Here is a 12,550-nt window from a genome sequence, read left to right on the forward strand (position 1 = left end):
TCTGGAAGTCAGAAAGAAAAATAGACACAGCAAAACTAATTCTGGCAGAAGACCAGATCCACTGAGAAGGGCTGGATTGTCTCTGTTAGGTCCTGTTCACAGCTTCATCCGGGATCACCTTCAATCACCAAAGCCAGGAGAGAATTTCCCGGAGATCAAGTCCCCTCCACCCCCCCCCCACCAATCTCAGTCTCACTGTTGACCTCTATTTTTATTGTCTATGACCTCACCCAGGATGTCAAGTGGTGGCAGAGGCAACGCCAGGGGAGACAGGAAGTTAAGCTGTGCAAGGAATGTTTCAATATGAGACTTCTGGCAACACAAGCCTGGGGAACCATTTGGTCTTGATTATTATGCATGGGGAAGTAAGTTATGTTAATTAGATAAGGCCTTCTTTGCCAATGATCATAAGACATAGAAGCAGAATTAGGCCATTCCCCATTCAGTCTATTGAGTCTGCACTGCCATTTGATCACGACTGATTCATTTTCCTTCTCAACTCCACTCTCCTGACTTCTCCTCATAAACTTTGACTCCCTTATTAACTCATTATCAAACTCTGATTTGAATATACCCAATGACTTGGCCTCCACAGACGTCTGTGGCAATGCATTGCACAGATTCACCTCCCTCTGGCAAAAAAGAATCCTCATCTCTGACCGTCTCTCAGATGGTCGGACTCCCCACACTCTCAGGCAGCACTGAAATAGTTATCGTATTTAAAGTTACAGAAGCAATTTTGAAATGCTGCGAGAGGAATATTCCATTTTAAATGTTTGTGTTCTGTCACTTGGTTTTTTAGGACAGGGTGGTCCGCACATTTTTAAATGCCACCCTGTTTGCTTCTTATGAGACAGGGCTTCAAATTCCTCTGGTTAATGAAACATGGGAAAATCAGCTCAAGTCCCTGATCCAAATCACTGTCCAGTAAAGCCTTCTGCAAAGACTGGTGTAAGGACATTGGACAAGGAGAGCATGATGAACAGCACCCCCTCACATTGCAGTCGTGCACCAATTACTCTGTACCCAAATTTGTCCATGAGCAGAACAACCAAGACATGAAAAAGAAAAACTGCTGATGCTAGAATCTGAAATAGAAGTGGGAAATGCTGGAAATGCTCTCCAGATCAGGCAGCGCCTATGGGGAGAGAAGGAGTTAAGGCTTCTGATCTCAGCACACCGAGATCTATTATTAACGCCACATATTGGCTCACCCATCTCTGTGATTACACTGACTCACAGCTGTACTGGGCAGTTCCCCCTTTATCCCATAGATCACACATTATTGCAACAGAATATTTCCTTCCTTCAGCTCAATGATTTCAACACTTCTCCAGTCCAGATCTTCCCTCACTTTCCCCTGAGCTCACGTCACCCACATTGCCAGCTCTGCCCCCTTCCACCTTCCCTTCCGATCTCACGCTCTCCGACCTGCATCACTGGTTCTCAGCAGCACCCCCACCCCCGAATGAAATCCAAGCCAGTTGTGACATTGAGCCGTTCCCCTGCCTCCTGCACCCACTTCTTTGGTGAGGTCTTGCCACCCCCCCACCCGCTCCCTGCCCACTCCTATCTGTGGCCCCTCTCTCCTACTGTCAGAATTCATGACATCCCCCCACCCCAGAACTTTTTATCTGGCCCCTTACCCCTTCCAGATCTATTCAACACTGACTGCCATCATCACATTGAAAAACTCAGTTTTGCCAGCCTCTCACCTTCGCAGATTCTCATCCTCCTCTCAACTTCATCGGGTCAATCTCTGATCTTCCTCCTTCCCTCCTCTCCTAATATTCCAAGTGTTTTTTTCCCTTCGTAACCCCAGTGTTCACTGTTCCATCTCCATCAAGCACTCTCCTTCGTATGGCACCTCGCCGATCAATCACAGGACTTACAACACTTTCTCTTTTGCTCATCACCGAGAGGTTCAAAACATTCCTTGCAGTGAAGAGCAATTCAATGCACCATTTCCGTTCCAGTGCACTGTATCCCTGATTATAATGAGGTCACCTCTGTATTAGAGAATTCTGAATTTGACCCAAATGCCTGTGGTCCTCTACACTGTTCCAACAAGACCCAATATCCATCTTCCATCTGGGCCAAATTGCAGCCTTCAGAACTCTACACCGATTTCAGCTAATTTGTTTCTTTGGCTTGCATCAGAGTTGGCCAATTCTGCTCCAAGGATGGCTATCTGGAATATTTATCTCTCTCTCTTTGGGCATACCCTGATGTCCTGGACAATCTTGGCATTCTCTTTCCAATTTCACATCTCAGCCACAATTTTGACCTGCATTTCAGAATGCTTTTTTTTCCCAAAAAAAAGTCTTTCCTGTGTGTGTGTGCCTGTGGTAAACCATGTGTATATATGTTGTAACTCGGTTACCTGTCTGGACACACACCTCTGCTGACTGCCCCTGTGGCTCCTCCCACAGAGTCCTGTATAAAGGTGTTCGCCTTGCCCCTCCCCCTCAGTCCGGGGTCCAGGGGGCAGACACTCACTGTGGAGGTCGTATTGTACAGCGAATAAAAGCCTTTCAGTATTTTACCAAACCTCAGTCTTTTGGAGTAATTGAAGGTGCTTCAATTTTATTCGCTGTACATTTTAAAACATGGAACAGACCCTGAGACCAGACAAATTAGACCTCGATCCACAAATGCCTGACGCTGGAAACGCTTTTGAACTCTGGCTGGTCTGCTTCGAAGCGTATCTAGAGGAGATTAAAGCGACCGACCCCGTAGCGAAGCGCGGAGTTCTACTCTCCAGGGTCAGTCCACGGGTTTATTCGCTGATCAGAGACCAGCCGAACTATGACGGTGCGATGAACGCACTCAAGACAATACCTGCGGCCGATAAACAGCGTCTATGCTCGGCATCGCTTAGCGACACGGCAACAACGGTCCGGGGAATCGAGTGCTGAGTTTGTCCGGGCCCTACAGACACTCATGCGGGCCTGCAATTGCCAGGAGCTGACGGCGGCGCAGCATGCAGAACTCCTAGTGAGAGATGCCTTCGTTACGGGGACCAGGTCAGTGTACATGCGCCAGCGGCTGCTGGAAAAAGCCGATCTTACCCTAAGTTCGGCGATCAAGCTGGCTGATACGTTGGAGGCTGCTCTGCATAACTCCGAGGCTCTCCAGGCACGTGATCCCCCGATGGCCTCGTGAGTGCCGCAGACCCCGCAACCCGCCGGCGAATCGACCTCGGCTGCAGCCAGTCGTGAGTCCGCGAAGTGCTACTTCTGCGGACTGGAGAAGCACCCCCGGAAACGCTGCGCGGCCCGACAAGCTACCTGTTCCAGCTGCGGAAAGAAGGGCCACTTCGCCAAGGTCTGTAAGTCAAAACCGCGAGCGGGATCGAGCAGCACCACGTGCAAGACGTGGGGGTCGCCATCTTCCCTGCCGCCATCTTCCCTGCACGCCGCCACCACATGCGACACATGGGGGCGGCCATCTTGGTCAGCGCCACCTCCCACCGCCTACGACCAACGGGTGCTCACGGGCCACCCCACCGCGCCGGACCAAGACAGCGACCCCACCCTGGCTTCCGTGACCCTCGACCAAAGCGCTCCCCATCAGCTCGCAAGGTCAATGATGGACATCCTGGTGGAGGGGCACAGGACAAGCTGCCTGTTTGACACAGGCAGCATGAAGAGTTTTATCCACCCGGCCACGGTGCAGCATTGTGGACTCATGATACGGCCGGTAAGTCAGAGGGTCACCATGGCCTCCGGGTCGCATACAACAGACATCCGGGGGGGTTGTACAGCGACGCTAGTGGTGCAGGGCACAGAATATCGGGACTTTAAGTTACTGGTCTTGCCTCAACTGTGTGCCCCTGTGCTGTTGGGGTTGGACTTCCAGAGCCACCTGAAAAGCATGACAATGAAGTATGATGGGCCCCTCCCACCAATTACTGTCATAAATCCCCTGTTTTGTAGAGATATGTCACGTACCCTGCTACTGACCACACACACACACCGACCCGCGCATCCCACCCAACATCATGCCAACTGCCACACTACCGACACCACTTGCGGCCTCTCCACCCTCAGGATCCCTCCCCCACCGCTGTTCGCCAACCTGACCCCCGACTGTAAACCCATGGCAACTAAAAGCAGGAGGTACAGCGCCGGGGACAGAGCTTTCATTAAGTCGGAGGTGCAGCGGCTGCTCAGGGAGGGGGCCATTGAGACAAGCACAAGTCCTTGGAGGGCACAGGTGGTCGTTGTTCGGAACGGGGAGAAGAATAGGATGGTCGTGGACTATAGCCAGACCATCAATAGGTTCACGCAGCTCGACGCGTACCCTCTACCCCGCATCGCGGATATGGTCAATCAGGTAGCACAGTACAAGGTGTACTCGACCATAGACCTAAAATCCGTTTACCATCAGCTCCCCATCCACCGGGAGGACTGTCCTTACACTGCCTTCGAGGCGGACGGCAGGCTTTATCAATTCCTGCATGTCCCCTTTGGTGTCACGAATGGTGTATCTGTCTTCCAGAGGGCAATGGACCAGATGGTGGACCAGTGCCAACTAAAGGCCACGTTCCCATATCTGGATAACATCACCATCTGCGGTCACGACCAGCAGGATCACGACAACAACCTCCAAAAATTTCTCCAAGTGGCCAAATCTTTCAACCTCACCTATAACAAGGACAAGTGTGTATTTGGGACCACCCGACTTGCTATCCTTGGGTGTGTCGTGGAGAATGGAGTCATTGGCCCTGACCCTGACCGTATGCGCCCCCTGTTGGAACTCCCTCTTCCCAATACCCTCAGAGCCCTCAAAAGGTGCCTGGGCTTCTTTTCATATTACGCCCAATGGGTCTCTAACTATGCAGACAAGGCCCGTCCCCTGGTCAAGTCCACCACATTCCCCCTCTCTGCCAAGGCCCACACGGCCTTCAACCGCATAAAAGGGGACATTGCCAAAGCAGCAATGCGTGCGGTGGATGAGGCCATTCCCTTCCAAGTAGAGAGTGACGCCTCCGACTTTGCGCTGGCTGCTACCCTCAACCAGGCAGGAAGACCAGTGGCGTTCTTCTCCCGTACCCTTCAAGGCCCTGAAATTCGGCACTCTGCGGTAGAGAAAGAGGCCCAGGCCATAGTGGAAGCTATAAGGCACTGGAGGCACTATCTTGCCGGCAAAAGGTTCACGCTGCTAACTGACCAGCGCTCAGTCGCGTTCATGTTTAATAATCAGCAGCGGAGCAAATTCAAAAATGATAAAATTCTGAGGTGGCGAATCGAACTCTCCACCTACAACTATGACATCATGTACAGGCCTGGGAAGCTCAACGAGCCCTCCGATGCCCTATCCCGGGGAACATGCGCCAGCAGATCGACCGGCTATACTCCCTACATGTAGACCTTTGCCACCCGGGAGTCACCCGGCTTTTCCACTTCGTGAAAGCCCGGAACTTGCCTTACTCCCTTGAGGAGATCAGGATGATGACCAGGGACTGCCAAGTCTGTGCAGAGTGCAAACTGCACTTCTACCAACCCGAAAAGGCACCACTCATCAAGGCCACCCGCCCCTTTGAGCGACTGAGTGTTGACTTTAAGGGCTCCCTTCCCTCCACCGACCGCATTGTGTACTTTCTTAACCTAACTGACGAGTACTCACGGTTCCCCTTCGCCATCCCCTGCCCCGACACCACTACCACGTCAGTTATAAAAGCCCTGCGCAAGCTCTTCACTCTGTTCAGATACCCATGCTATATCCACAGTGACAGAGGGTCCTCGTTTATGAGTGACGAGCTGCGCCAATATCTACTAGCTAGGGGAATTGCAACCAGTAGGACCACGAGCTATAATCCCCGGGGGAATGGACAGGTAGAGAAGGAGAATGGCACGGTGTGGAAAGCCACACTCTTAGCCCTCAGGTCAAAGGGACTGCTGGTCTCCCGCTGGCAGGAGGTCCTTCCCGAGGCACTCCACTCCATCCGCTCCCTGTTATGCACAGCCACCAATGCCACCCCTCATGAGCGACTCTTTTCTTTTCCCAGAAAGTCAACCACTGGGACCACCCTACCAACTTGGCTGACGTCCCCGGGGCCAGTGCTGCTTCGGAAACATGCGAGGAGCAATAAATACTCCCCGATAGTCGAGAGGGTTCACTTACTTCATGCAAACCCCTAGTATGCCTACGTGGTTTTACCTGATGGGCGGGAGGACACGGTCTCCATCCACGACCTGACGCCCGCAGGAGTTCCAGGCCCCTATCCTGAACACTCCGTGGTGACTATTGACCCTGTACCCACCAATGTATGTACCTACGAGACACTGTGCACCCCAAACCCTATACAGACACCACACGACACTCCCATACCGGGAACGACGCACACACACGAGGGATTACCGACGCCCAACGTGATGGCACCTGAAGTCAGGCCGGAACCAGCACAACCGCCATCGCCGGTGCTACATAGATCACAGCGACGGACTCGACCGCCTGATAGACTTAACCTGTAAATATACTTCTTGTAAATATTGTCAGTCACTTCACCCCGCGGGACTCTTTTTAAAAAAAGGAGGGGTGAATGTGGTAAACCATGTGTATATGTTGTAACTCGGTTCAAAAGCACGTGGGATTCTGCAGATGCTGGAAATCTTGAGCAACACACAAAATGTTGGAGGAAATCAGCAGGTCAGGCAGCATCTATGGAAGGAATAAACAGTCAACATTTAAGAGGCTTGGCCCAAGATGTCAACTGTTTATTCCCCTTCAATGATGCTACCTGACCTGTTGAGTTCCTCCAGCATTTTGTGGGATGCTCAAGATTTCCAGCATCTGCAGAATCCCACGTACACACCCCTCTGCTGACTGCCCCTGTGGCTCCTCCCACAGAGTCCTGTATAAAGGTGTTCGCCTTGCCCCTCCCCCTCAGTCTGGGAGCAGACACTCACTGTGGAGGTCGTATTGTACAGCGAATAAAAGCCTTTCAGTATTTTACCAAACCTCAGTCTTTTGGAGTAATTGAAGGTGCTTCACTGCCTTCTCTTGAACTACCGTTGATCTATTAACCATAGATCTCAGTTGTCAACAATGTTGGTCTCACACAGGCCTTGATATTCACTTGCCCTCTCGCATCCTTCTCCCAGCAACATAAACTCAACTTGCTTACTCACCTTTTCCTGTTCTAATGTTAGGTTTTTGACCCAAAATGTTAGCCATTTCTCCTTCAACAGAAGCTGTCCGACAGCGAGGAAATTAATATTTTGGGTCAATGACTTACATTAGAACCTACAAAATGTCAAAGCTAAAAAGATTTGAAGATAAGGGGAAAGGGGTGGGAGCCGAGAAGAAAGACTACAAAACTAGTCCATGACCAGTTGGGAAGAGCAGAAGAGCTTTCACTCCCACAAAATGCTGGAGGAACTCAACAGGTCAGGTAGCATCATTGAAGGGGAATAAACAGTTGACATCTTGGGCCAAGCCTCTTAAATGTTGACTGTTTATTCCCTTCCATAGATGCTGCCTGACCTGCTGATTTCCTCCAACATTTTGTGTGTTGCTCAAGATTTCCAGCATCTGCAGAATCCCACGTGCTTTTGAGCTATTATGCTCATCCAGTTGTCATCCATATTCTTTCCGTTGTCCCCTCTAACTGCTTCTTACAAATGGTTTCTTCCTGGATTAGTTTATCATCTTCAAAAGGAGCAAACTCAGCGTAGTGTTGTGGGGAAGATTATCCAGGTGTTTCCAGACCTGAGCTGTGGGATCCAAATGTCGTCAGTAGTTGGCACCACTGTCCTTTGTGACAGCTGTAAAGTGGCATCTGTGCTGCCCTCATGGGCTCTGCCAGCCTTGGCTTCCCTCTCTAAAAGGTCCGTGGTGCAGAACATATGACCTCCGGGCTGATTTTGGTCCAACGCATAAAGCCACTTGGCCCACCTCTGTAACAGCAAACTATCTCAACAGCCAACATATGGATGAGGTTCCATCAGGGATGACAAAAAACGAAGACAATGATGATGGACAAGAACTCTGATTCACCACCTGACCCTTGATGTTGGTCCAATGCAACTTCGCCACGTGCTTAAGAGACGATCCTAGGTTAAACAAGCCTTCAGAACATAAACTCTGTCAACATTACTGGCATTTGCAAGTGTTCAAAATACTTGAAAATTAACCATACAAACCAAAATGTATAGATTGAGTTTGAAGTTATGAAAAGAATAGAAGGCAATTAACTATATTTGTGGACTCAAATGGACTAGAATATAAAAGCAAGGATGTAATTCTGAGACTTTATTCAACATGGGCAGATCGCATTTAGAGTTATGTGTGCAATTTTGGACCCTACATCTAAGGAAGGATGTGATGGCATTAGGTAGGGTTAAGAGGAGGTTTACGAGAATGATCCCAGAAATGAAAGGGTTAACATATGAGGAACATTTGATGTCTTTGGGTCTGTGCTTGGCTGGAGTTTAGAAAGAGTGAGGGGAGATCTCATTAAAACCCACCTAATACTGAAAGGCCAAGATAGAGTGGATGTATAGAGGATATTTCCAATAGTGGAAGAGTCTAGGACCAGAGGGCACAGCCTCAGACTAGAAGGGCATCGCTTTACAACAGAGATGAGGAGGAATTTCTTTAGCCAGAGGGTGCTGAATCTATGGAATTCATTGCCATTGATGGCTGTGGAGACCAATTCATTGGGTATGTTTAAAGCAGGGGTTGACGGGTATTTCATTAGTAAGGTTGTCAAAGGTTATAGGCTTGAGAATTAGGTTGGGAGGGAAAATAAATCAGCCATAATCAAATGGCAGGGAAGACCTGATGGGCCAAATAGCGTATTTTTGCTCCTACATCTTACAGATTTGAAAATTAAAGATCTAAAACTTGCCCCTCCCCACATCCTACACAAAGCTGTTACTGTCTATTAAAGTGGGTTGTCCTACTGAACATGTTCCAGTACACACTGGGCATCCAGGTTTCCTGGTGCAGTTACGAGAAAGCCTTAGGATGTTGGGTGACAACATTGGAACAGAGTCAGAATTCACCATTCCCTGTGGCCCCGAGTGATACTTCTGATTGTCATCCCCGCAAGAATGTTGTCAAGTATTCGGTGGCAGGCATTGCCTTGTGGGCCTGCCACTAAAACAGAAGAAACAAGATAAAATTTACAGGACCACACCACGAGTATAAGAGCTCTAGATTTGTTATTTCTTTATTAGTTTGTTCTTCAATTTCCACGATCTGCAATAAAATTTTGATGAGAGCCAATTAGATCAGTGCATTTCACTGAATTCCTTCCAGATTTCACTCAGGTGATATTTATTATTCATGTGGATGTTGCAGGCATTTTTGAAAATTGTGTTTCCCAGGTCATATTTGAGAAGCTGGTGATGAACCGTCTTCATGAACAGGCAGTGAGTGCAGTGAATCCACTCCACCAATGCTCTTAGGGAGGAGATCCAGGATTTTGAAGCAACACACACAAAATATAAGGTTTTGCTCCTCCAACCTAAGTGTGGCCTCATCACAACAGTAGAGGAAGCCATGGACTGACATGTCAGAGTGGGAATGGGAAGTGGAATTGAAATGGATGGCCACCGGGAGATCCTGCTTTTTCTGTGTAGGTACCCAGTGGCCACTCGTTTTAAATTTACTTTCCATTCTGACATGTCAGCCCATGGTATTCTCTACTGCCGCAATGAGGCCATGCTCAGGTTGGAGGAGAAACACCTTATATTCCGTTTGGGTACCCTCCAACCCGTTGGCATGTATAGTGATTTTTTGAACTTCCTGCAGTGGCCCTCTCTCCTCCTCACCATTCCTCTTCCCATTTCCCTCTCTCACCTTATCTCCTTGCCTCCCACTTCCCTTTCTTCCTTGGCCTTCTGTCCTCTCCTATCAGATACCCCCTTCTCCAGCCCTTTATCTCTTTCACCAATCAACTTCCCAGCTCTTTACTTCACACCTCCTCCTATCACCTGCCACCTTGTATTTTTTCCCTCCCCGTCCCCCTCCCCCTCCCCCCACCTTCTTACTCTGACTCATCTTTTTTCTCTAGTCCTGATGAAGGGTCTCTGCTCGAAACACCAACTGTTTACTCTTTTCCATTTTCTATAGATGCTGCCTGTCCTGCTGAGTTCCTCCAGCATTTTGTGTGTGATTGCTTGGATTTCCAGCATCTCCAGGTCTTCGCTTGTTTGAGATCCAGGATTTTGACCAGTAGCCAAGGCGGCTGTGGCATTAACATTCTGGAAGGGTTACACTATTTTCCACAGCGTGGAGAGAATCTGCATGCCTGACTGTTCGAGGGACAAGGGTGCAACTCTCACGGTGTAATGTCCATTCATATTATCCCTGTCCAAGAGCCACTGTGCACAAAACTACAGCCCAGATATGTCACAAAACAGTCACTGTGCTCATGAGAAATTCAATGTTCATGCATTACTTACCCCCTAGAAATGCGAGAAATGCAGGATTTTGCTCAGAACAAGTGCATTCCCTTCCACTAACTGTTGTGTGTCTGTTCTTCAGAGTCAAAAGCTGGGAAACGAAAGTACACATTGAGGAAACGGAGTGATGTGACACGGACGAACGAAGTTCCCTTGAACCGCTGAGCAAAGGCATGGGGCTGTCCTGAATGCTCCATACACTCGTCTGGGTGAACTGAACTGTTCATTGAAGTAAAAACAGGCCGAAGCCACAGACAAAGAAATTTCACACTTTTGTAAAGCAAAATACTATATTAAAAAAGTAGTAGCCCTTTTTAAAAAAAAAATACTCTACTGGTAGAGAGCATTTTTATTCTGTTGGTCTCCTTGACAAAGTTCTGCTCCAAGACTCTCACTTCAGAGACCTTCTCATGTTCCAATCTTCTGACTCCTGTCTGGCTAACTCAGCAGCCATCTTCCTCTCCTGGCGAAGAACTGTCCTCTACTCAGTATTACAGATTTTCCTCTCCATTTCCCACCCATCCCATTTTATTCCCCTCTTTCGATGGCACAGATAATATCAGGATCCTGCATGTGGAATTGTGGTTGTGTATCCTCACCTATCTACATCCGTGCGACATCAGTTGTGGTTTTCGCAAGCCGCTTCTCTGGATAATCAATGTCAAATGGAAGAAAGGGTCCAAAACCTAAAGAGCTAATCAGATTTCATAACAAACTCTAATCTTAATTTAGATAGCAGAATGCTAAAAAAAATTGCAGCCAGAAATAGTCAATGTGTGTGTATATATACACACACACACACACACACACACACACAGACACAGACACATTGAAAGCAGATGGACAGTTTAAACTTGGATTGCTATAGCTTTTGCAGGAAGAGAGAATCTAACACACGCAGAAGGAAAATAACTGACCTGGAACATTTACAATTGTTTACTTGGATGTTTGAATTAACAGATTCTGCTCTAGTCTGGAGTCTCAAACGCAGGGAAAAACTGGTTCAAGTTCCAGTTTGAGATCAATGCTGTAAAATGTGGTGTGGTCTTGGTCTCATTGTTTTACAGTCCAACATCTTGACTAAAGAGGAGCTTTTTTAAAAAAAATATGTGTTAGCTGTGTGTGGGCAGTAACAAAATAACTCCTCATTTATGTTTTAATTCAATAGGTAAGTGTCTGGGTACTGTGATGTTACATAGAATCAGTTACTTTAATGTATTTGTAATAGGCAGTTTGTTAAGCCAGAGCAATCCACTCTAATTTGTGAGCTATGCATCCATCCCAAGCTAAAGGGAGACATGGGATGGACCAGTAACTTTTAGCTTCTGCAAGGTGGCCCCTGGGGGCAGTGCACATTGAGATTGTCCGCATTCTTCAGAGACAAAACCATGAGAGGGAAAGTACACGATGAGAATCAATGGAACGTGGCCGCAGTGCTGCCCAGTTTGAGGAGGAATCCATGCCCACCAACACAGATGAAGGCAAAATGCTAGGAGGCAGTGGAATATGTAAATAATTTGCGTGTATATATTCAAAATATTTTTGAAGTTTAATCGTGTACATAACCTTCCAGTGAGCTCTATTTTGTAATAGATTAAACAACTCTCCAGTTTTTGTTTCTTGTACATATTGTGCCTCGTTTTCTCTTATGGATTGCTAAGGGTAATATTAAATTCTTTAAAAATAAAAATGATGAGTGTGTAGTAGTGATTATTCTGTGCAGGAAGTACACGATAGCACTGCTACCTCATGACCGTGTAGGGGATTTTGCTGAAGAGGTCAGCTTACACCAGCACTTGTTAGACCCATTCAGCTCACCGAGGTCCACATGCAGGCAAGATCTGATGATGACACAAATAAGGGCAATTGGGCATGTGCGATCTTATTAAGCAATTCATCCTATGGAGGGAGCTGTACAAAATGGCTGCCATAATAGAAACGCTGAGCTCTAAGGCAAGGGGAAGGAGGTGGTGGTGGCGGATTTGAGGAAGAATATTTTTCACATAGGTTAGTTGGAATGCATTGGTTGGGTGGGTGTTGTGGAAGCAGATACCGTCACAATAAGCAAGTACCTGAAACACTGGCTTGGAAGCCCAAGGGCCAAGAGCTGAAAAGAATGGATCAGTTCAGGT

At 48.0% G+C, this 12,550-nt stretch overlaps 1 protein-coding gene across 1 annotated transcript in view; it reads left to right on the forward strand.

The window, feature by feature from the left end:
* The window catches only part of LOC134359623 (solute carrier family 53 member 1-like), an 88,543-nt gene extending 76,474 nt beyond the window's left edge, over nucleotides 1–12,069 (forward strand). Inside the window, exon 15 of the mRNA XM_063073123.1 lies at nucleotides 10,501–12,069. Within this exon, the coding sequence (XP_062929193.1) occupies nucleotides 10,501–10,546 (46 nt within the window). The 3' untranslated portion in view covers nucleotides 10,547–12,069. The remainder of the gene's footprint in view (nucleotides 1–10,500) is intronic.
* The last annotated feature ends 481 nt before the right edge of the window (nucleotides 12,070–12,550 follow it).

The sequence above is a fragment of the Mobula hypostoma genome, chromosome 21 (genome assembly GCF_963921235.1).
Source record: "Mobula hypostoma chromosome 21, sMobHyp1.1, whole genome shotgun sequence".
NCBI classification, from domain to species: domain Eukaryota; kingdom Metazoa; phylum Chordata; class Chondrichthyes; order Myliobatiformes; family Myliobatidae; genus Mobula; species Mobula hypostoma.